Genomic DNA, 25,379 nt, shown 5'->3' with positions numbered 1-25,379 from the left:
AGCAGAGTTCTCATTGGAATGTAACCATGTGCAGATGACAGCAAATAACTGATTACTTTTGGATGTTTGCATTTACAAACAACCTGATTGAGTTTCATTTTCCAGGGATGAACTTGAAGAATGATAATTTGAACAACATACGGTACCATAGAGCTTCATTGCTCCAATTCAAGTTCAGGTTTATTGTTACATTTACCCAAGCTACAATAAGAAGGCTTGTCTTTTGAGTCATCCAGCTTGTCAACCCATGCATAGTACAGTAGTATCACAATACCAAGTTCAGAGTTGCAGAGAGAGACCAATTAGAATAAAGAGCAAAGGCAGAATTATTTTACTGGTGTGAAGTTCATTCAAAACTCTGATATTGACTGGAAAAAAAACTGTCCTTGTATTTGGTAGTGTGTGATCTCACATTCATGAATCTACTTCTCAATGGCAGGAGGGAGAAGAGAGAATGACCAGGTTTGGATATGTCTTTTAATAGATTGGATGCTATTCCAAGGCAGTGGGAAATATAGATGGAGTCAATAGAGCGGATGCAAAATTGTGTGATGGTCTGATTTGTGTTCACAACTCTCTGCAGTTTCTTGTGATCTTGGGCAAAACAGTTCTTGTACCAAACAGTGAGGCATCTTGACTTGATATTTTAGATCACACATCTGTGGAAGATATTTAGGGATGGAGGTGATATTCTGAATTTTCTCAAACTTCTGAGGAATTAGAGACACTGTTGTGCTTTTTTGGACAGGTTGTTGGAGATATTTACCCCTAAAATTTTAAGACAATATACTGTTTCCGCCTCAGGACTATTGACATAGAGAGACAATTAAGTTCCACCCTTCTTTGGAGCCATATAAACCAGCTCCTTGGATTTTGCTGGCATTTAGGACATCAACTGAGAAAGAGAGAATAGACATTTGAAACATTAAGTGTGTTGCTCACACCAAAGATGCTGCCTGACCTGCTGAGCATTCTGAGTATTTTCTGGTTTTATTTCTGGCAGAAGCTATTCTTTTATGTTTTTGGAGTCGATAAGGCAAAAGATTTACTTACTTATCAATATTGCATTTTGAAGTGTTTTGATTGACAGAAGAATTCAGTTTGAATTTAATATCCCCTTTTCTATTATTTTTCCTGTTGAATCGGAAGGCAGGATATACTAAAAAGTGGATCAGCAACAGGCAGATTAAAAAAAAATCTATTTCAGCCATTTCAAAACAAATTATATTTGTTGCTTTATGTTCTGTTGGAAAATATTTTAACAAGAAGAGGACAACCAACAAGAAAGGTTCCACAATATTACTTTTGTTTAGAAACTCAAAAATCAAAACATTCTCACAGGAAGCACAAAGGATCTCAAGTTATTATGGTGCAGCTTTCAGCTACCAAATACAGTACAGGTAAAGTCCAATAAAATGGATAAAGACAACAACAGTAACATGATGTGTTACATTATGGGTACGATTATGTTTTTTCACGCCATTGTGATCTTAGGGTGGTTACATTTGCAATGACAATGAGTTGTGGTATCAGGCAGAACCCACCTGCCTGTTTTGGCCCATATCACTCTAAACCTATCTTATTCATGTCTCTCTCTAAATGTTTCTTAAATGTTACAATAGTACCTGCCTGTGTAAAAAAGTTATCCCTTAGGCTCCTATTAAATCTCCCTTCCCTCACCTTAATCATTTGTCCTCTGGTTTTGATTCCCGTGTTCTGGGGAAAAGGCCCTGTGCATGCATCCAATCTATTCCTCTCAGGATTTTGTACACCTCCAAGAGAACTCCCCTCATGTTCCTGTACTCTAATAAATAAAGCCCTAGCCTGCTCAACCTCTTCCTCTCTCTAGAGTAGTGGTTCTTAACCTTTTTCTTTCCACTCACATACCATGTATTCCCTATACCATAGGTGCTCTGTGATCAGTAAAGGATTGCTTAAGGTGGCATGTGGGTGGAAAAAAAGGTTGAGAATCACCACTTTAAACGTTCGAATTGACTCATTATGTACACTGTTTCATTACGCCAAAGGAAATTGGCCAATGACAATTTTTTTCAAGCAAATATTTCAATAACAATTAGGGCTACAGCAGTGATTTTCAACCTTCCCTTCCCACTTAAGCAATCCCTTACTAATCACAGAGCACACACACCTCCCCATATATTGAAAATATTTTCAAGCCAATAATAAAGTTTCATAGAATTTGTTAATGACTGATATTGAATATGTAGCAAGATTATTCAATGAAATAAAAATAATTACAAAAAGGGTGTGTTCAGCAATATGGTACGTGTTACTACAAAAAAATTCTGACTAAATTTCCTTATAGACAGTTCTCAGAACTATGACATAATCCAGGACTTCCTGTACATTGAGAAATTAAGTGGACTGATTTCTGGGAATGTCTTCTGTATACTTTCCCCCTGTCTGAGAAAAACTGTCGCTGCTATTCTCTGTTTCTTGTTACTTGGCCAATTATCTTTCCATCCTGATTCATGATGATCTCGTCAGGTGCATCACAGTGTGGCATGGTTTCTGCAGATAAATGGATCAGAGGTTAATCCACAGAAGCATAAGAGTGGTAAAGAGGATCACTGGAGTCTCCCTTCCCCTCCCCATTGACATGAAGAAGGCACACAAAATCACTGAGGACCCCTTCCAACCTGCACACAGCATCTTTGACCTGCACTCATTAGGGAGGAGATAAAGGAGTATCAGATTCAGCACCGCTAGGCTGAGGTACAGCTTCTTCCCACAGGCAGTGAGAATGCTGAACAACCAAAGGAACTGCTTGCACTATCAATCCGAGACTCTCATATCCACAAAGCAATATTTATTTATTCGTATAGATGAAATACTTTTCTTGCATATGTATTGTTTGTCTGTATGTACGTGTGTTATGGCAGGTTGTGTGTCTGCATGTTTTGCACCGGAGAACACGGTTTTGTTGGGTTACAATCAGATGACAATAAACTGGACTGGATGATAACTCTATTATGTGGCTGCTTATTAACTTTGGCAATCTATGTGTTTCACATCAAACATACTTCATTCTCTGCTCCTCTGTACGACTTGCCCAAAGTAAAACAACCAAGGGGGTTAGACGTGCTCTGACATTAGTAGATCCATGTTGGCTTTTTCTAATTAATTTTACTGACCCAAGTACCTTCAACTTCTGTCCATGGTCACTGATTCTCCAATCTTCCCTGCCACCCTGCAAACCCATTGGTCTGAAGTTACTGCATTTACCCTAAACACAATTTTGACTCAGGGTCTAATATTTATTAGGGATCACTGTTGAATCTGATAGTGGGAACTTCATGGCCAGGGCTAATGCTCCCCCACAACCTCAAGGCACCCCATTGGAACCAGCAGAACCATGCATCTGAAAGGCAACATTTCCTCATGTCGACTTCGCCCGTTTCACACTGCCAAGCCGCGTTCTTGCCGGATGCGTCTCTCTGGCAGCCGTCGCCCTGAGTCCTCCGCGGAGACGACCCACCTTGGAAGATGGAAGGCGACCGCCCCTCGCGGCGCCCGATTGGCAGGCGGCTGGGACCCAGCTGAGGGGCGCGTGCGGCTCGTCGGGCCCGCCACCGACGTGTTCGCGCGGCCGTGACGTCACTGCGGCCGCGACCGCTCACCTTCTCGCGCCTGCGCCCTTGCTGGCCCTGCCGGGGCGTGCTGCTGAGTGGAGGTCGGCGGGAGGGAGAGTCGCGGTCTGTCTGGATCACTCGAGTGGGTACGTATCACCTTCCCCCCCCCCCCCACTTCCCCTCCTCATCCCCCCCCCCCCCCCACACGACAGTCAAAAGGAACATTTAATGTAAAAGAACGTATCTCTTCCAGGGGATTAGATTTTTTTTGTGGCCAGGACCGTGAGTCAGGAGGGGAAAACGTGTCTGGCCATTTACCCCGGTGACTGATCTCCTGCTCCTGCTCCATCTGTTCAAGAGGAAGGCGGTGGGCGGCTCTGATCGCACCGTTTGGAGCAGGGTTCGGCCCGGTGAGGTCGGGAGGATGGCGGCGAGCGAATGACCTTTCCGGACGAAAGTTGGGACGTTGGCAACGGCTTCGTCACCTTGAGCGTGATTGAATTTGCGAGAACACGCCCGTCTTTACCCTGATGAGATTAATAATTTAGAATGTGTTTGTGTTATTTTGGTCTTTCTCCCCCCCCCCCCCCCCCCCACAGAGGGGGGGCTTTGAATGTCAGGCCATTTCAGCTTGGAATGAGCAAGTTGTATGTTTATCAGAGGTTGAAGTCTTCAATTTTTTTTAAATATAAAGACTATTTACCATGCATATTTAATATTCCTCTTTTCTACACGAGGGTGAATAATCTTTTGACGATTGTATTACAGTGAGAGATCTGCATTGGTCAGAGAGTCAAAGCAGGCCCTTTGGCTTGCCAGAGTCACCCCCTGACACTGAGCCCATAGTTCACCCCCTGACACTGAGCCCATAGTTCACCCCCTGACACTGAGCCCATAGTTCACCCCCTGACACTGAGCCCATAGTTCACCCCCTGACACTGAGCCCATAGTTCACCCCCTGACACTGAGCCCATAGTTCACCCCCTGACACTGAGCCCATAGTTCACCCCCTGACACTGAGCCCATAGTTCACCCCCTGACACTGAGCCCATAGTTCACCCCCTGACACTGAGCCCATAGTTCACCCCCTGACACTGAGCCCATAGTTCACCCCCTGACACTGAGCCCATAGTTCACCCCCTTCTCCCTCTGCTCCATCCAACTCCTGCAGACTCTGCCACTCACTCACACATTAAGGGCAATTTGGAGTAGTCAATTTAGTGTGCCTTTGGAATGGGGGGGGGGGGGGGGGACTGGAACATCCAGAGGAGATGTGCAGTTTCCACAACAGTTCTGTGACAAGCTCAGGATTGGTCACCTGGGTCTTTGGGGCTCAGATGCAGTGGATCTACTAGTTGTGTCACCCAGTCTCTCTCTCTGTTAGTGACTTCTGATGAAGTCTCTAATTTCTGGTACAGAAGCATTTAACTAGAACTTATTGTCAGTATGATGAGGCCTTTATTTGTAAGGTTACTGAATAGCAGCTTCATTGTGTTGTCAGGGATAGTGGGTCCTCTAGATAACTTTAGATAAAGTCCTCTAGATAAAGTTTCAATGTGAAACTTTGACATAGAGAATCTTTCTTTTTCAATCTTTTTATTAATCATATATGTAAATAATACACAAGGAGAATAGGAGTACATAATCAAAAAGGGGAAAAAAAATCACTATATGACATCATATATAACACTGCATTCCACCACAAATATGTTCTCATCTCAAACTGAAATCGTCAAAAAAAAATTATGATATAAAACCCACCTAATCGAAGAAAAAAAGAAAAGAAAAAGACTGGGCAGGCTATCCTGATAATTTATTAATAAAAAATAATCATTTGGTCAAGAGAAAGGAAGTAAAATTAAATATAGCCCCGAAGGGAAAATAATTATACTAAGTCATGTGAAAATAATTTATGAAAAGGTCCCAAGTCTCTTCAAATTGAATAGAAGTAGAGAATCTCAGCAGAGGTAAATATCTCTTCACATATTCACAATTTTTTTTAGGCTTACCTAACATGAGACAATATTAGAGAGTGAACCCTGCATTCTGTATATTTACAATGGCAAGATGCTCTTTATTCTGAGATTTAAAAGCGATTGATTAAATTAGGAGATAATGGTTTGTTGGTTCATTGCCCAGTACAAAATCATTATTCATGAATAGATTAAAATATTAGTTTTGTGTATTTGTATCCTTCAACATATTTGTTTTGCAGGAAAAATGGATGGTAAAATATTGCAGTACAATTTTAATTTTTATACTTTTGATTAGATATGCTCTTGTTACCATTATCTCAGTTGAATAGTATTATGAGCCACATCTGTACTTTTAGAGGATGGTAATATTGAATTAGCTTTTACAATCTTGAATATTGTTGTCACAAACTAGGTTAGCATTGTTTCCCATTCTTGGTTGACCTGATGGTGTGCCCTTGAACTATTGCTTGCATTTTGACTCACATGGGTAACTTGCTAGGCCACTTTAAGAAGAAGACAATTATGTTTGTGTGGGTTTGGAATTCCGAGGAGAACAGCAACATTTCTTCACTGAAGACATGACTAAAGCAGTCATACTTTATTTTAATATGAAATTATATTCTCAAACTACTGAGTGTTACTTGAATTTTCATTCTCTCTGGATTATTAGACTGAGAACCACTGGATCAGACTAATTCTATTCTAGTAAAATAACCATTATTGTACCAATATTATTGTGCTATTAATTTCAGATTTAAGATAAAATGCATGTGTTTTTCCAAAGAATATGCTTTTCATCTCAGAGAGTGGTATTCTACTCTAAGCCAATGTTAAATTCAGGCAGATAATTTGCTTTCTGGTCAGTGCCAGGATTATTACTGGCTACAAACCGATATATCGAAGTGTCATGGAATATTGGATGACTGCCAGAGAAGGCAAACAAAATCTTGATTTAATTTTCCATCTGAGAGATGGAATTAAACCTGAAATTGTGCAAGGATATGAAGGGAAAACTGAGTTGTTGTCTTTATATATCTCATGGCCTTTTTTACATTCTGAGACTATAAAGGTAAAAGATGACAATTCTCTTAAGTAGTAATGACTAATGTAGATTTCCTGTTGACACTATGGTTAAGTGAAAAAAACACAAATAAAGGCAATGTTTAACCTGCTGAGTTTCTCCAGCATTTGTGTTTTTTCTTATGTAGATTTCCTAACTGACAAATCAAATTTTTGAAGCAAAAAATATCCAATTATGACACTAACATTTTGTTTCTACATTACAAATCAAAATGAGAACAATTTTTATATGATCTGGTGTGGAGGGTCCCTCTATGGTGGACAGTGAAATTTACAATGATCGTTGATGAATAAATCTAATGATTCTGCTAGTTTGCAATGGATTGGTTTTGCCTGGAGCTATATCTACAACATGCTGGTGATTAAGGTGTGTTTGTTTGCAAAATGCTTGCACTATTTTAGTTAAAAATTTCAACAGAGGAAAAAAAAACATGCATTAGATGGTTCACTAGTCCATTGTGAAAAGCTTGATACTGTTCTGTTTATTACTAATCTTGCATTCAGCAGGCTCTTATTGCCACTTTGAATTTCCTATTATAATATCCTATTTTTTTATAAAATGTGGCTCGAATTAGACTAGTCATAAGCAAATTTGCTCAATGTGAGACCTTTGAGGAGAATGTTAAGAAAAACATTAATTCTGGATTTTGAGAATTCCAGATGATGCGGACACAATGACAAAAGTCGGGGGGGGGGGGGGGGGTAAAATAAATAAATAAATTTATAGAATGAATTATAAAAGTCAAGGCCATTGATATTGGAACATGTGGACTAAATAGATAGTTGATGTCATTCTTGAGGGTGTGCAAGAATACACAACAGCAAGATGTTGCTAAAGTTGGATAAGACAAAGTTTAAAAAAAACCTTGATTTCAATGGTTTCTAAATGCTGGAGAAGCTATCAAAACCTTAGAGGGTGGAGAGGTATTCTTCGTCAAGGATGAAAGAGGATTTTGGAGAAGTTGAGCTGAAAAATATGGACAATGATTGAGGTTGGGGCAAATGGAAGTTGTGTTGAAATTAAAGAAATTACTTTTGGTTGATAACATGTGGGGACTGGAGATGATTAAACATTGTAATTAAGCTCACAAAACTCCATTAAAGCCATCGATAATGCTCTTGAAGCTTGAAATCCAGTTCTACCTCGCAGCATTAGCCATGCACAGGGGAAAACTAGTTTGAATTTGATCTGTAAGACTGCATTTAGTCTTTGCATCAATGCAGCAAGTTGTTTTTGGATATGGATATGAATTTTTTTTTAAATAGCTTTGACATTTCTTGATTGTTCTTGCAGTATAATGGGGAAAATGGATAACATGAATTAATATACTTTATTGTTCACATTGAATGAGGTAATATGCAATTAATTTGTAACAATCATTAAAAAAATAGTCATTTGCAAAAGATGTACAGGCAGTCCCTGGGTTAAAAATGTCTAATTTACGAACAACTCGTACTTACAAACCGACAAGCTTGCCGGAAGTAGAATGTGGTCAACTTCCGGTTCAAGCATAGTCGAGTCAGCATCACCTTCCGGGAGTCCAATGTCCCCGCTCCTGCTGGGAGCCCAACTTGTTTAAGATGTAGTGTATTTGGAAGTGTTTCTTAAATGTTTTGCATACATAGAAAGGTAAAATATATACTATATGTGATAAATATTTGACTAACTGATGCTAAATAAGGACCATATGTACTTGTTCTGTCTTAAATACAAATTCGAATTAAAGACAGACCTAGGTAACAGAACTTGTTTTTAACCTGGGAACTATCATATGATACACTAGGGAAAGCTGTAATAGGACACTATCAATTTGCTGGCAAATGTATATTAGTGTTACAAATATAATTGAAATGTTATGGTAACCATCTTTTTATGGTTTTGGGATATTGTTGATCTCAAAGGTCAAACAAAGAGTCGCCATGAGCATTGCTCGGCGCTTCTAATGCTAGAAAGAGAAGCAAAAGTGAGCCAGAGTGTTCAGTGCTCCTGCAGCTGCACAGACTCTGGTTCAAATCATTAGCAGCCTGATCTCCAGATTCAAACATCTGATACGATTAGGAAGCCTTCAGCGCTTGAGGCTCTTCGGAAGTCCTTCTGACCTTCAACACCCTCTCAAATCCAGTCTGATCGTTGGTTCCCACAAGTCACTCTCCAGCAGTCCACACCCTGTGTGAGTCCTTTGAATGCAAGCCGCCTAAAACCCGCAGCCTGTGAGCCCCTCACTGATCTGCAGTTGTGGTTACTGTCCTGTAGGCTTTTCTCCTCTGCTTCTCATTATCAAAGGGGGTGGGGGCGTTCCCAGTTTATGGTGCTTTACTCTGGTCCACTGCTCCCTCACAGTCTGCAACTCCTTGTGGTATGCAGGCAATGCTACCATGAACACAGACTCCTGTGGTTGTAGGATTTAAAGGAAAAAAACACCTTTGATTCTTTAACAAGCCTGTACGGAGCCATGCATTAGGACCAGATGGTAGAACCCTGCAGAGCAGCTGTGTGTCTCTGCTCCCCACACTACCAGGTGTGCATCAGTGGCAGCGCTGTCGTCACAGCCTTTTTTCTAAGATCTGGATTATTTTGGACAGGCTGTGATGTAATGTTTTAAGGAAGTGTCAATTGTGATGGCAAATCATAAATAACATTGTTGGACAATGGTAATTCAGATGACCTTCACTGTGTTCCTTCTTCAGGTAAAATGGCAGTTCCACCAACTTATGCAGATCTTGGAAAAGCAGCCAGAGATGTTTTCACCAAAGGCTATGGTAAGAAATTCAAAAATGCAATTTATCAGAACTAGAAACAGCTGCTGTCCAAAGAATTGGCATGTGGACTATTATAACGTGGAAGATTATTGCATTTCATTACATTTTTGGTACCATGCTGAGACAAGTTTGTATTAATTTGGTGTTCGTGAGATTTTTTTTGCGGAGAAGGAGGGCTATGAGCTGATGTCACTTGAATTGTGATGAATGAATCCATGCACTGAAATTGTTTCTTTAGATGTTACTTTTTAAATTGTGGCTATGTTGCAAACTTGCCTGTGAGCCATTACTTAAACTGTATGTGATTGTGTTAATTACATATACTTTGATTTATAATTATTAAATATGCTGCATTTATGTAGGCAACCAATTGAAATTTTACATCAGAAAAATAACTAAGTATCTTAAATCTATCTTTGATCTCTTGAAAGGATTTGGTTTAGTCAAGCTGGATTTAAAAACAAAGTCAGAAAATGGACTGGTAAGTGCTGTTGTAAGAAAATTTACTGTGAAATTTGTTTCTTACTAATGTTATGCCAATATCCTTTAATGTTTGAGGTGAATATGTAGTCAGTAGTACAAAATTGTTTTATTTTTAAACAGTGCAGCTTTCACTTGCAAGTTGTAGGCATGTATTGGTGCTGAGGAGAGTGAAAATATCATCCATCTTTTAATACAATTACTTTTTTAGAAAATAGGATTGGTAGGATTAGTTGTGAGAGAAAAAAAAACACACTGCCTGATCGTTACAGTATTTTTTCTTCACTGGAATTGAACTATTTTCCTCACGTCTTCCTTCATGCTAAATTTAGTTAATAATCTGAAATGTAAAAAATATATTATGAACATGAAACCTACAGGATGGTTATGGTCCAGGGTTAATATTCTATATTTCCTAGCTTTAATAACAAAACCCACAGCAATGATAGTAAGCCTTTCTGTGGCATTATGTTGATTCAGTTAACAGGAAAAATATAAAACTGGATGATCGACTCATGTATTGTTTTATTTTGCATTACCTTGTACTAATATATGGGTTGACTTACCTGGATAGTACACAAAACAAAGTTTTTCTCTATCTCTGTACACATGACAATAAACAAATCCATTCAATTCAACAATTAAGACCAGCCATTTCTCAACGGGGCCATGTGGGCACCCTGGGGGCCATAGCACATTTCAGGAGGTGGTCTATGGACTGGAATCTTAAAAAATATTTTTTATATAGCCGGTAGGAGAGAAGAACGGAGAAACCAACTAAACTTGACTGCTTCACAGGGAAGGGCCCATAAACTTTGAGCAGACTTTTAAGGGAGCCAAAGCCAAAAAAATGGTTGAGAATGGCTGGTTTAGACACAAGATTTGGACATTGCAAAGTTGGTCTCAGCTCGGTGATCTTGTGAAATCCTTGTCACAAGCATCAATGCACTGGCATCCAAATTGGGAGAGCTGTCATGCAAACTAGTCAAACAATAGCCTGAACTACTTGTAATCATATTTTATTGGCAACAATGCCAGGCTCCATCACATTATATGTATATATTTCCTACCAACCATCAGGATAGTCATCAGAGGTGGGATTTTAGTTCTTTGAACATATCTGATAGTTAATCTGAAATATCTTGGCATTGAGTCAGTTGTGGGCAAGGAAAGCCCTTTGTATTACCTCAAAATGCTCACTCTCAGCTGATGAATCCATACTCTTCCATGTTGAACTAAAAATGGAAGAATCCATGGGATGTAGCCCAGAATGCACACTGGGTGGAGTCTCTAATGTCCACCATTAAGAGTGGCTTTGTAATACTGCCACTAACTGAATTGGCCAAATCTTGGTTCAACAATAGTCATGGCTAAGCAATCCCATTACCACTGGATCTGATCCAGTGCATCTCTGCATTCTACCACATTTGGTTGTGAATGATGATAAATAATTTAAATAGCTGAAGGAGGAGGAGCTTATAATATGCTGGGCTCAATGTATGATGGCAAAAGACAAGGCTGAAATATTTGCAACTATGTGTATCTAAAAATGCTGAGCTAGTTATTCATTTTGGGTTCCTCCCAAGATCACCACCATTACAAAATTCAGTTTGCATGACATGAAAAAAATGTTGAGTGTATTGTACAGTAAAGCAATGGGCAAGAATCTAGCAGTTCTACTAAAGACCCATACTCTAGACTTGCTGCACCTTTAGGTCAGGTGTTTGAGTGAACCTATGGCACTTGTTTCCTTGTATGACCATTTTCCCACGTTGGTACTGTTCACAAAGAAGATGTCAAAAAATTTGGTGTCATGACAGTGTTATGAAATGGGAAGCTCACCAATGCCCACTTGAGATCTTTCTGGGCCATTTGGGGTTCAGACCTCATTTGCAAAGTGGACCATTGAGACCAAGGCTGGATTTGACAGAGTATGACATTGGTGAGTTTTGTTCAAATAGTGATCCATTGGGCAGTAAAGGAGTAATATTCCAAAGGTTGAATTCTTTAACCTCAGAAGTCACTGCAGGGTTTCTCAGAGTGCTGTGGCATCAGCTTCATCATCATAACCTGCCTTCCATTATAACATTAGAAGTGGGATTGTCACTTGATGCACAATGTTCAATTGCATTTGCCACCATTTTGAGAATAACAAAATTCATGTCTGCATTCAGCAATTGTAGACAATGTTTATGTATGTTCAAATGTTCATGCTATGTAATTTCCAGGCAATGAGTAGCTCCAATAAGATAAAATCTAACTAATAATTTGATGTTGGGGTTCCCCGACCAAATCATTGAACAGTTGGGAGCCTGGTGTTAATCTGCTAATGTGAGAAGGATCTATTTATTTCTTTATCTCAGTTAAACAACTCCCATTCCATTCCCAGTTCCACACCAGTTATATTTCTGAAAGTCTTTGTTGAAAGACTTCTAAAAATTCAAATATATTGTATTTTCTTGTTCCTCATCTACTCTGTGATACTTCATCAAAGAACTTGATAAAGAGATTGAATGTTATCCATTTCATGAATCCATTCTGATTATGCTCAATTATGTTACTTTCCAATTTTATTTTAAAATTCATGATCCAAAGAGCAAAAAATTAAAGTTACACTTTTTAGTGCATGCTTTTTAAACTGTATCAAATAAATATTTTTGGAAATGGACCAACAGCAAATGAAAATAATGAAACCAGAGGGTCTGCAGATGCTATCATTGTAATTAAGACATAAAAGTGCTGGAAAAACTCATCAAGCCCCACATCGTTCAATGTAATTCTTCATTTAGTAAAATTGAAGAATTGAATGGTATCAATGAGTTTGTGCTGAGACTTGGTTTAATACACACCAGTATGTGTGCAGGCATGGAGAAGTATTCAAAAGAATTTTGAGGATGCCCAATGAGTCGTGCATCAACATTTTGGGATTTTCCAAGAAAGCCACAAACAGCTAAATTGTGTGGATGCTTTCTGGAACTGCAGAAAGGTCATTGCAGATGGCTTTAGTGCTCAAGATTGGGGAAGGTAAAATATAGCTTTTCTCCATTTCATAGTTGTCCTAAAATCTTTGGCATTAATAGTTGAAAGCTTAACTGTAAGGAAGAAACTACAATCGTTTATTGTCTAAGTGAATGATTAACATTTAATCAGAAATGCTAATTTTAAATTTAGACATATAGCACGGGAGCAGGCCCTTTTGGCCCTCAAGTCCGTGCCGCCCAATTGGCCTACAACCCAAAACGTTTTGAAGGGTGGGAGGAAACCCACACAGACAAGGGGAGAATGTACATATTTGTTACAGACAGCCCCAGGTTTGAACCCCAGTTGCTAGTGCTGTTACAGCACTATGCTAACAGCTTACAGAAATAATTGCTTTGAGATATTAATTATTTAATAAATGGAATTATCCTACCAAGTAACTTGTTTTCTGTTGTAGGAATTCACAAGTGCTGGGTCGACAAACATGGATACCTCCAAAGTTTCTGGAAGTTTGGAAACAAAATACAAGTGGGTGGATTATGGACTGACGTTCACAGAAAAATGGAATACAGATAATATTTTAGGAACTGAAATCACTATTGAAGATCAGGTAAATATGCTTTTTTAAAAAACAAGCATCAGGGCAAATATTAAGCTTTTTAAAACTAAAGTACAAAACACTTTTTCTGTTTAGCTTCTGAAGGGGCTGAAGATTGGATTTGACTCTTCATTTGCACCTAATACAGGGTGAGTTTAAAAAAAAAGTCAATATAAAGAACAAAATATTTATAAATATTATTTTCAATTTAAAATAAATTTCATGTATCTGTAAGCATTCTATATTTATAGGGCAGCACAGTTGGCGTAGTGGTTAGTGCAATGCCTTCACAGCGCCATGATCGGGATTGGTGTTTGAATCCTGCGCTGCCTAAAAGGAGTTTGTACATTCTCCCTGTGTCTGCGTGGTTTTCCCTGGGAGCTGTAGTTTCCTCCCACCGTTCGAAACGTACCAGAGGTTGTAGGTTAATTGGGTGTAAATTGGGCAGCATGGACCATGGTTCGAAATGGCCTGTTATTGTGCTGTATGTTTAAATTTTAAAAATACCTTGCATTTTATAACATTTACACTACCTTATTGAGTAAATTGGTACTGAGTATCTTCTCTGGTTGTGGCAGTGATACTGTGGAGCATGCAGTTCAAACTCCCACAAGCAACCTGAGATTATTGGTGGAAAAAAAATCACTTTTCTAAAACAGGGTGGGTGGGAACTTGTCCGTGAGTCCCACAGCTTGTTGGAAGTTTAAATATATAAAATTATTTTTTCCCATAGATGTAACAATTTGAATGGAAAAGGTACATTCTAATTTTGTGTACTTAAAAGTAATTCATGAAGCAATATATGGAATAAATTTGTGTTTTTTTGGCTATATTTCAAAATAGGAAGAAAAGCGGTAAAATTAAGACTGGTTACAAGAGGGAACACATGAATTTGGGAATTGATGTTGACTTCGATATTGCTGGTCCAGCTGTACGTGGTGCCTTTGTGTTTGGTTTTGATGGATGGCTAGCAGGATATCAAATGACCTTTGAAACTGCAAAATCCAGAATATCTCAGAGCAACTTTGCTGTAGGATACAGGACAGATGACTTTCAGCTCCATACAAATGTGTAGGTACACATATCTTTTGTTTCTGTAGAAATAAGTATCAAAATTTTGGTTTGTGAATGGTCTTCGAAGAAAGGACATTTTGGATAATTTCTAGAAATAACAATTATACTTGTAAATGCACTTTTTGATATATTAAAATGGATAACTGTTATGAGTTGTTGTCCTTAATCTGAAAATCATACAACGCAGAAACAAATCTTCAATGTATATACTGCCTGTTGTGTCAATCTACATTAATCTCATTTCCCTGCATTTGGCCCATAGACCAATACCATGGCCATTCAAGTCTTGACTAGATGCTTAGAGATTCTGAAAATATCTATTCTCCACTTCTTCAGACAGCATATTCCAGACTTTGCCCTCTTAAAAGATTCTATAAACTTTCTACGTCTCATATTAATGCTCTGCCCTCTAGTTATAGACATGCACATGGAGAAAGACTCTATCTACTTAATGCCCTTCATGATTTTATAAACTTCAATAAGAAACGAGAATAAACCCAGCCTATGCACTCTCTTAAAGATGTAGCATTAAAAAGAGAGATTCAACAAGATGTTGCTTAGAATAAGGGGCTTTATAAGTAAAGCCCCTTATTCTAAGCAACATTCTGTTGAATTTTTTTCTACTTTCCTTTAAATGCTGCAACATTCTTTCTCTAGTATACAACAGAACTGTACAATTGTGTGATGTTGTTTAAAGTGTTGATTATTTTATTACATAATTTGAATTGACTGGACCTTTTTCTGAGCAACTTGTTTTGAAGTTTTAAAAATGTTGAATCAATGCAATTAAAAGTGCTAAGTATTCTGTTCTCTGTGTGTGTTTCCCCTACACACATATAATGATATAATTTATAATAGACTAGAGGTATTGTAACAGAGTATTTGGAGGTGGTTTGGGAGGAATTGTTAGAGCAGCTTGCACACAAACATTTTAAAGCACAGGATTTGCAGGACATTTGCAGAGTGCTTTTTGCAGAGGAGCAACGAAGTATCGATGTACAGCTTGCCTGGGAGAGCATGTGATTTTTGTAGGCAGGGACAGAACAGTTTTGCTCTCAGAGAGGGAGGGAGTGAGAAAGAGTCACAGAAATCCATTCCAGAGGGACAAGCTGGCAAACTTTGGAAGGCTGACTGGACAAAGGAGAAGACTGGTGGTCTGAAAGGTGACCTGAAAGAAAGAGGATCCTCTGGAGAACCCTGAAGGGGGCAAGTTTCGTAAGCAAGACTGATTGAGAAGGAATCAGTTGCGGATGTCCTGGAAAAGGAATCTTTCTCTGAAAACCAGCAAGAACCCTCCTGAGTGGTAACCATTTGCCTGTCAAGCACCAAAGACTGGTGAACTTTGTTAATGCTAACTTCTGGGCACAGTACAAGAATTGCCTGCAACCAGTGAGATTGGACTGTGATCCAAAGAATTTTTCTAATCTTAAATATACATTACATTCACCTACACTTAGTATTAGAGGGGGGGTTAGGTAGGTTAAGTAATAAGTAAAAGTTTAATTCTGTTTTCTTGTTCAAATATAATTTAAAACTACTTTTCTTTAAATAACCCTGTGTTGTGGTGATAATTTATTCCGGCTGGTTTTTGGGGTCTTCTAGACTCCGTAAAATAAGACTTGAGGCATAATTTAATTGTTACACAATTATGAATTGGGAAATTTTTCTTGCCAAGTGTTTCCATTAAGAATGTATATTTTGAACAAACCTTTAGTACTTTGTAATTTTGTCATTGAAACAATTTGTCAAGAAAACATTTGCCTGGGTGGTGTTTTACTTCACTGAACACAGACATGTTTTCAAGTTTGTTTTTTTTGGTTATTGGTTGTTTTCTCTGGAGTATGAAGCAGGGGTCCCTGAACCTTTTGGACCGTCATGGAATTGTTGAATCCTCATTGACCCCTGGGGCTGGGGGAGTGGGGGGGGGTGGCAGCGCCTGATGGTTGGGTTGGGCAATTGGCACATAACTCTTTCTTCTCCAACTCCATCAGTCCTTTGCTCTCTACTTATTAAAAGGTCAAATACAACATGAAGGCCACCAAGACTAGCTCTCATGAGCGATTGGTCATGCCTGCCATAGGCTCTATTTTCAAAAGTTAAGTCTAACCCACCCTCTGCCGTTTATCGATTTTTATTTTTCATTAAAAAAAATTTCCCCAACCCCCCCCCCCCCCCCCCCCCCCCATGGCATTTATTGACCCCCCTGGATTGTCCATTGATCCTCAGGGTTTGATATCGACCACTTTTGAGACCCCTAATCTAAAGCAAAAGAGTACTTTTGAAGTTGTCACTGTAGGAAAAACAATGGCAAACAGTTTGTGCGCTTGATAATGTGGGGCAGCACAGTTACCGTAGAGGTGAGTGCAACACTTGCAGCACCAATGTTTGAGGCGGGGGTTCAAATCCTGCTCTGTCAGTAAGGAGTTTGTACACTCTCCCTGTGTCTGCATGGGTTTTCCCCGGGAGCTCCAGTTTCTTCCCACTGTTCAAAACATACTGGGGGTTTTAGGTTAATTGGGTGACTATTACCATACTGTATGTCTATTTTTGAATTTAAAAATCTCTGATTAGAGGATTGAATGTTGATCAAGGCACCTTTAAAAAAAAACAGGTTATTTGTGGGGGGTGTGAATCCGTTCTCTCTCTGAAAAAGTTTGAAAAAAAGTTAATAAAGGTTGAAGTAGTAAAAAAAAAGGAAAAGTTGTTAGAAGATCTAGTAAACAGTACAAGATGTCACCAAAGAAAGACAAAGCAGCTGTAATTTCACAAGAAATTGAACAAGAAAAAGAGACGGATAAACAAGAGAGGCCTACCTTGAAGAAGGATCCTGGAGCTATCTGGAAGGTCAGAGTCCATGGAGAAAAGTCTGGAGTTGGAGAGACCTTGAACGCTGGTGTATAAGATCTTCCCCCGACAATGGCCACCTGCCACAGGAGAAGAAGTGACTTTGTACATGCGTGAGGAGTCACACATGAGCAGAGCACAAAAAAAGAGGCTCCAGTGATCAGGATGAAGACCAAGAAGAACAGGAATTACATCAAGAGCAAGGAGCTATGGCTAAAAAGTCAGAAAAAATGAAGGAGACTTTTATATCTACAGCTGATATGAAAAAATACATGGAAAATTTTCAGCAATCTTTGGTGCAATTAACAGTAGAAGTTAAAAAAAATGTAATGAGCGTATAGTTGAAAATAAGAATTTTAGAAAGAAAGTGGAAAGAATGATGCAAGTGTATAAGAAATTTGAAGTTGTGGAAGCAAAAAAATTAAAGAAAATTAATTTGTAATTCAAAATGTTAAAGAACAGATGGAAAACATTCAAGCTGAAGCGGCTGCAACAAAAGATCAACTAACTAAAAAAATTGACATTTTAGTAGCACAAATAATATAAAAATTGTTGGACAAAGAAGGTGATGAAGGTAGGAAATGAAGAAGTTTTTGCGATGTTGGATTCCGCAATCTTTGGGGGGCTCACTGAATTTCAAGGAGACATTGAAATTGAAAGAGCTCAGAGTGTTACGACCGAAGCCACAACCAGATCAAAATTCACATCCGATATTGGTCAAATTGCTTCTCTATGAAGTGAGGGAAAAGATGTAGGAAATGGTAGTGAAACAAGTGAAAGAAAGACAATCACCATTAATTTATAATGGAAATAAGATCTTCTTTTACCCTTATATAAGTTTTGATTTGTTGAAAAAAAGAATACAATGCTGTTAAAAATGTGTTATGGAAGAAAGGTTACGCTTTTGTCCTAGGGCAGGGATTCCGAACCTGGGGTACATTGGCTCTGAGAGAAGAACCTCTACTGTACAATACATGGTGTTGTAATCTGCAGTTAGATTGCACAGTGTCGTGTTTTTTTTATCTTTAATTTTTAGGGGTATACGGGAACCTATAAAAATGCCCAAGGGGTACAGAGGAACAAAAAGATTGAGAACCCCTGTCGTAGGGTATCAATCAGTATTGAAAGTCTTTGTTTAGAAGAGAAAAATAAATTTTTTAAGGAGCCCAATTGAGGCAAAGGTGTTTGCAGATTCATTGCCTGAGAAAGCGAGACAAGAAGTGAGTGATGTTTGAAATGAGAGATAATACAGAATGATTATAGCAGATAATATAGAGAGGGAAAGAGCAAACATTAAAAAAATAATTTGAGAGAGAGAATATTAGGGAGGAAAGTTTTTAACCCAAAGGATCTACAAATAAGTAAAAATTTGTAATTGGCAAAGACTGTATAGATCTAATACACCAAGGACAGTACAGAAATTCAAGAGAGTTAGTTAGGAGTGAAGACTAACTTCTACGAAGGCATGAGTACTGGTGTGGTTTTGACCACAACTCGTATAGATCAGGGTTTTATGGAAATATCATTAATAATGAAAGCCTTTGGTGGGGGGTGGGGTTCTATCTTTTTCTGTTTTTCTTTTTTTTCTCATGTGACAGATTATGTTGTGTTTGTATTGCATATAGATATGTTTTTGGGAGATAAATTGGGGCAGTTTTTTTAGTGTAGGTCACATACAAACACCAAAACAGATCTCACTTAAAATACTGGAGCCCTGCTCAAGCCAGACAGGGCAGCTCCTGAGGGCCTTTGAAAAAAAACTTTGGGGAGTGGCCAAGAGACTTCATCAATGGATTGTTGTTTTGAAAAGCAACAGATGAAAGAGATTGGAGGAGTAATTTAGAGCCGCAGGCTGTCTCGGAGTGAAGCTTGCTGTTCGAAGAGGGCGTGTGGTTTTTGCAAGCAGAGAGAGTTGAACAGCTTTTTCTCAGAGAGAGATCTGTTTTTCAGTGCTACAAGTCAGTAGCAGCTGGGACTGGAACAGGACAAGATGGAAAGCTTGTGGAAAAACTCCATTTAGTTCTGCCTCGTCAAGGCCCTTGTGGTTCATGCAAGTTGAGAAGGCTGGCAGCCTAATGTTTCACTTGAAATAAGAGAAACGAAAAGGAATTTTTTTGGTGACCTGAAAGAAAGAGGTTATCATCTGGAAAACCCTGATGGGGCAAGTTTCTTCGGCAAGACACTGACATGGCTGATTAAAAGGGATCAGTTTGTGTCCAGGAACAGCAAATCTCTCTCTGAAAATCGACAAGAACCTTCCTGAGCCATTTACCTTACAAGCACCAAAGTCTGGTTAACTTCATAAATGTTAAATTTTGTGCATAGTATAAGAATTGGACTTGGAGGAATAAGAAGTGAGATTGGACTGTGAATCAAAGAACTTTTCTAAACTTACACACACATTACATACACATGCACTTAGAATTGGAAGGGGGTTAAGTTAAATTAGTTAAGTTAATAGTGATAAGATAAAGTTTGATCCTGTTTTCATGTTTAAAGATAATTAAAAACAACTTTTGTTTAAGTAACCATTTGTCTTGGTGAATATCTATTGCTGCTGAGTTTTGGGGTCCTCTGGGCTTGTAACTCTCGATATACTTAAATATATCAAAAATATTACAAAATATGATATTAGTGTTTTAAAAATGAGAGAGATGGGAGTGGAAAAATGGATGGTTAGTAGATTTAGTAAAGTGATCCGATGGCTGGAAAATTGCATTTTTATTAGTATTACTATTAATGGGATACAGAATCAAATAAACAGAAAAGAATTATATATGGGAAAAAAAGACCAAATTATAACATCATTCAGAGACAACATCTGTGTAATTGCACTCCTCCCTCAGTAATGCCACATTGTGCTAGCCTTGGTAGCTTGGGTTTCTGGAGTGGATCTTCAACCCAAAAACATTTGATTTGAATTCAAAGCTGTATCAATTTGCAGCTGACAATAAGACGGTTTAAAAATGACATTAATTGAAAATAGTTAATAATTTTGATACAAGTATACAATTGGAGAAATATTGGTTCCTAGGTTATAACGTTGATTTTATGAAAACTAAAATCAGTGCTTCAAAATAACATGCTTGTTGCTTGCTACAGAAATGATGGTACAGAATTTGGTGGCTCCATTTATCAAAAAATCAATGAAAATCTTGAAACTGGCATCAATCTCGCTTGGACAGCTGGAAATAGTAATACTCGATTTGGAATTGCAGCAAAATACAAGATTGATGATGATGCAACATGCTCAGTTAGTATATATATATATTTTTTTTTTCTCTTTGTTTGGATTGTCTTTTTGTGCAAGGGCACCATGATATACATGCATTCCAAAGTGCATGTCACACTCATAACAATAATATACCATTAACAGTTAATGTGATTTTTTTTTGTGGGGGGAGAACTGCTTAATAAAGAATTTATTCTTTCATTGTCAGATTAAAGTGAACAATTCGAGTCTTATTGGACTTGGATACTCTCAAATCCTAAAACCAGGTGAGTGCTGTTTGACTTAAACTAATTTAGTCTTGTATAAAAATATCTAAATGGGTATTGTGGCACAATATTAATTTTACTTATTATATCGACTATGTTTTACGGCTATCACTAAGTGATGATTTTTCCCCTTCTTGGGGGAATAGCATAAATAGAGAATTATGACAATCCTTCATTGATATTGTTTTTGTAATTAAATATTCAACTTTGTCAGGTTTTCCCAAACTTGTACAAATTTGCCATTGATCAGTTTGTATTAATGACTGTTGCATGAAATATCTGTGGCAGTGATTCTGATACAGTTTGTTTCCTCTGCTACTCCGCTAATAGAATGAAAAAGAGGAATGAGTCCGAGGTCTCTGGTCTGTTTGAGGCATTATCACAAACAACATTTCTGAGATCTGGAACTTATTTGTATGCCCTGTTTAGTGAGGCACCAGCTGAGGTTATTTCATTGCTCATTTAATCTCTTCAAAACTTAAAATTCTGGATTAGTCAAACACAACACTTCAAATAGTTTGACTCCATATATAACATTCCCTTTATCCAGTATATTCTTAGAGGTTGGATTTACACTCTATATTCATTGTATGTGTGAATTGAGGATTTGAGTCATTACTTTAAAATGTTGTAAGGATGCAGGAATACTAAAGTTTAAGTGGAGGAATTTAACTTGGGTAAACTTCAACTAAGTTCTAACTTGTATCAATAGTTTTATGAATGTACTTGTATGGATGAACGTGTAATAACAGTTTAATGAGAGGTAAATGGACTTAGTATTTGTGACTGATTATTCTTTCTCTTAGGTATTAAATTAAGCCTGTCAGCGCTGCTGGATGGAAAGAATATTAATGGTGGTGGTCATAAACTTGGCCTTGGATTTGAATTTGAAGCATAAACCTAAAAATGGGAAGAGCCTACAATCAGTAAATTCACAAATATTTTCCACTGTAGAAATCTGAGGATCCTGGTGTTTATTTTTTTTTGTGAGCCATGTGTCCAAACAATATTGTAAAATCAAATCATCTTTCAGGAGGGTCCTCTGAAGAACAGAGTGCATTTTTGAAATATGTCATTATGTCTATTTATTGTATCCATTAGAAATCTGCAATTCGCCCATACATGTCTATTTTTCCTTCACAGACTGGCTGTATGTAGCATAAAACCCTTATTGTTGGTTGAAATTGTGGTCCCTTATCCCTGCACCTTCTGAAAAGTTGATACAGCATAGCAATGTGGAGAGATGTTTTCAGCTGGTATTTGTGATGGTTGGGCTTAATAGAAAATAAAAAAAGACACACACAAAATAAATTTAGTGGATCATCTTTTTAAAAATCTCTTATGGTGTTCCTAGTTTAAAATAATGTTGTCTTCCATGTTCTGGAAATTACTGTTTGTCAGCCATGAATTGAAACATATTTAATGTTACCTTGTATGTGTAATCTTATTGAAGACTCCAATAAAAACTACAAAAGTTGTAATTTAGAATAAGAAAATGGTGGGCATAAATATAGATATCAGTGCACTAATTTACAGTGCACCTGTTTTTTGAATTATATAAATAACCTGGGCCTAATATTATTGAGGCCTGCAAAAGTGCAGTAAACTGGTTTTTACTCCTTGGGCTATTGTAAACATCCAAAAAGTAATTCCATGTTGATTGCATGTTGGGCACTCGCTTGGAGGAATGTGGGATAGGAAAGAACTCACTGGTTTGTGTAATCAATAGATCCCCTTTATTTCTGTGCCAGTCAGTTTCATTTCTAGAAGTAGTATTGATTATCCTGTTAGTCTTCTGTGGTGGCAAGCATTTCCACTTGATTTGCTGACACTAAGGACATTTCTAGTGGAAATTTCTGGGCTGGAGGCTTTTAAAGAGGCTATAATTGGTGGGTATCCAGTGCTTTTGTATATTTGTTGCAAAACAGATTGTGCATGAAGAATCAGCTGTATTCAATTTGAATTTACCAAAGTTGGAATTGCCAGTTTTGCATCTGCATATCTCTTGGAGAAATGTTTTTAAAACAATAGGTCAATGTAAGTAGAAGCTCTCCTTGTAAATGTTGAGTATTACTTGAGGTGAAATACTTGCACAGTTTGTAATGTGTGAAAATAATTACAAAATGTAGTAAGAAATAATGAATTAATTAATAGAAAGAATTGAAATTTTTCAAGTCCGGTATCTTCTTGGAGAGAGAATTACTTAACCGTTCTGGTCAATAACTCATTCAAATTAATTCACAAGCATGCAACTGCAGAGCATTTTAATTAAATTAGGTTGTTTAAACTGTATTTTCAGACTTTTTTTTGCCCTTTAATGCAATACATATGTTGATTATTTTGAAATGCTTTTGCCACCACTCACTACTGCCCTATTCTCCCAAGATGAACAATTTTTAATTTGCCTTTAGGTTTCATCTATGGCTTCACCATGTGTTTTAGCTGACAATAGCACTGATTTTATCACACTCGAGTGAAGTGATATATTACGTGCAAAAGTAGTTTATATATTGTAGTTTTCTGAACTATTTAAAAACCATCAAGTATGGTTTCAAAAGTATTCGTTGGAATTGGCAACTAGAGTTTCAGCCTTTTATAAAATGGCTAATTTTGGAAGCTTTGATCATAAAAAGGCTGTTAATTCTTTAAAAAAACCATTTAAAATTATAGACAGCTCTGTATGGAAACTACCTGAATTACTGCACTGTTTCCATTTTGTTGTATTTAGAAAAAACATTGGTTTGTTAACCCTTCCATTTTCTATTGGAGAAAATTGTGGCGATTTCCTTAGGGTCTGTATATCTGTGGTGTGCAGCCAAAAGGAATTTTAAAATTCATTTTTGTTGTAGCTATTATTGGCACTTGGAAGTACTTCATTATTAATGATGTGCCATTTACCAATCTTTGTGATGTGGAGACAAATCCAGTTCAGCAGTTGATAATCACTTCTTAAGTTCCTTCTTTGTTCCTGCCTTATGCGAATATTTAGACTCAACCTATTGCGCAAAATCTCTTGTTTCTTGCCCATTCTGATACTAATAAGAATTTAAAATAATATATAAATGCAATTGCAGAAGATATAATTTGAGGTAATAAATGCTGCAAATACTCAACAGGACCTAACAGTAACAAGATTTTAGCTAACATTTGAGCAACAGCCTGGGTAAGAATCCATTAATATGCTCTCTGATCTGTTGGGTTTTTCTGTTTTCATTTCAAATCTTGTTATAAAGTTGTTAAAATCTGGTCAAAAATTTTGAAGTTGCACCTATTTACTTTGAATTTTATATTTATACCCTCATAAGAGATTTTAAAATACATGTTTATTCCTTTCAACGTTTAGACCTTTTCAAACTTAATTTTCTGTGAGAAGTGATTTGTGAAGCTTGATTCTCAAGTCACCATAGTTAATTTTTTGAACCAAGGTAATTAAACTTTTTGCCATAAATGAGTGGTGTATTTCATAGCATGATGATATAAATGGCCCTTCCCATGGAAAAATATGTGTATTCATTTCATTGACCATCATTTTATTAAGTGCATAATTTTATGTATTTGCAACTACTCATTAAATCCAAAACTTTCTCACCAAACCTTTTGGGTTAGAAAAGTGTACTTTGTTACATAATTAAAACTGCAGAGTGTGATAGGGAGTTGTACTCCCATTTCTGAAATATTATTCCTATTAATAGAAACAACTTTTGGATGTAGTGTCCAACATGCAGTTGATACATTGCATAATTAATGAGAGGATGAATGTCGAATTGTGATAATTTTATTATCCTTAGAAAATGTTTGCAGCATCTTTTGTGTTTAAACCTGAAATTCAGGAGAAAATAAATTTCATGGTTAATGTAATCTTAGGGAGCCTCCTAACTGATTTTACTCCTGCTTTTGTAGGTTTCAAGTCAGGTGGTTTGTGCTCCGGCACAATTTTTGTCAGTGTTTCTGTACTTCACCTGGACATTTTTAGTTCAGTTTAATTAATGAGTAGGAGTACAGTTGCATGTCAGCGCCATGGGTTCAAACCATATTTGAACAATATGTAGGTGCAGTTTTAGATTGAAATTTTTCTGATGCTGACTTAGCTTTATTTCACGTTGATTTTTCTAGAAAAGTTTGGGTAGTGACATGTATATTGGAGTACAGTGTGGTACACCTGTGTTTTCTGTATGAACGTTGTGGTTTTAGTTTGAGGTACCTCGGAAATATGGGGCACAGATAATGGCTTCTTGGCCAGTATTGATCCCACTTGTTTCTGTAATTTTAGCCAATTTTAATGCAGTGCTCGTCATACTCCGCAAATTGTAGCTGAATTGTTAATTGTCATACACCATGTATTTTATCCCCAATGTCATTTTGCCAATTGCCATACATGGAGAAAGTTTTCAATTTTAATGCACAAAAAAGTCCCTACAGGTTGTTCTGGGAATACAGATATTATGTTACAATTTACCACTACTAACATTGAAAACAATAAATCTTTTGTGTGCCAAA

At 37.4% G+C, this 25,379-nt stretch overlaps 1 protein-coding gene and 1 long non-coding RNA gene across 3 annotated transcripts in view; one reads left to right on the top strand and one right to left on the bottom strand.

Moving 5' to 3' along the window:
- Window positions 1-3,686, bottom strand: part of LOC138743272 (uncharacterized) — an 8,782-nt gene extending 5,096 nt beyond the window's left edge. The window contains exons 1-2 of one of the 2 annotated variants that reach the window (XR_011344772.1): window positions 3,500-3,640; window positions 1,054-2,532 (exon numbers count right to left, since the gene is read on the bottom strand). This is a non-coding gene — a long non-coding RNA (uncharacterized lncRNA). Of the gene's footprint in view, window positions 1-162; window positions 2,533-3,499 lie in introns of those variants that run through there. The other variant, XR_011344771.1, reaches the window with a different exon arrangement.
- LOC138743271 (non-selective voltage-gated ion channel VDAC1) lies at window positions 3,635-25,379 on the top strand. The gene is made up of 9 exons (XM_069898326.1): window positions 3,635-3,739; window positions 9,338-9,409; window positions 9,841-9,890; window positions 13,326-13,478; window positions 13,563-13,615; window positions 14,310-14,537; window positions 20,487-20,637; window positions 20,825-20,882; window positions 21,689-25,379. The coding sequence occupies exons 2-9, from the start codon at window positions 9,343-9,345 to the stop codon at window positions 21,778-21,780; spliced, it is 852 nt and encodes a 283-aa protein (XP_069754427.1). The 5' UTR covers window positions 3,635-3,739; window positions 9,338-9,342; the 3' UTR covers window positions 21,781-25,379.

Source organism: Narcine bancroftii, chromosome 9, assembly GCF_036971445.1.
Source record: "Narcine bancroftii isolate sNarBan1 chromosome 9, sNarBan1.hap1, whole genome shotgun sequence".
Classification (NCBI taxonomy): domain Eukaryota; kingdom Metazoa; phylum Chordata; class Chondrichthyes; order Torpediniformes; family Narcinidae; genus Narcine; species Narcine bancroftii.
Note: the sequence above shows the minus strand (reverse complement) of the source record. Positions and strands in the feature narration are given on the sequence as shown.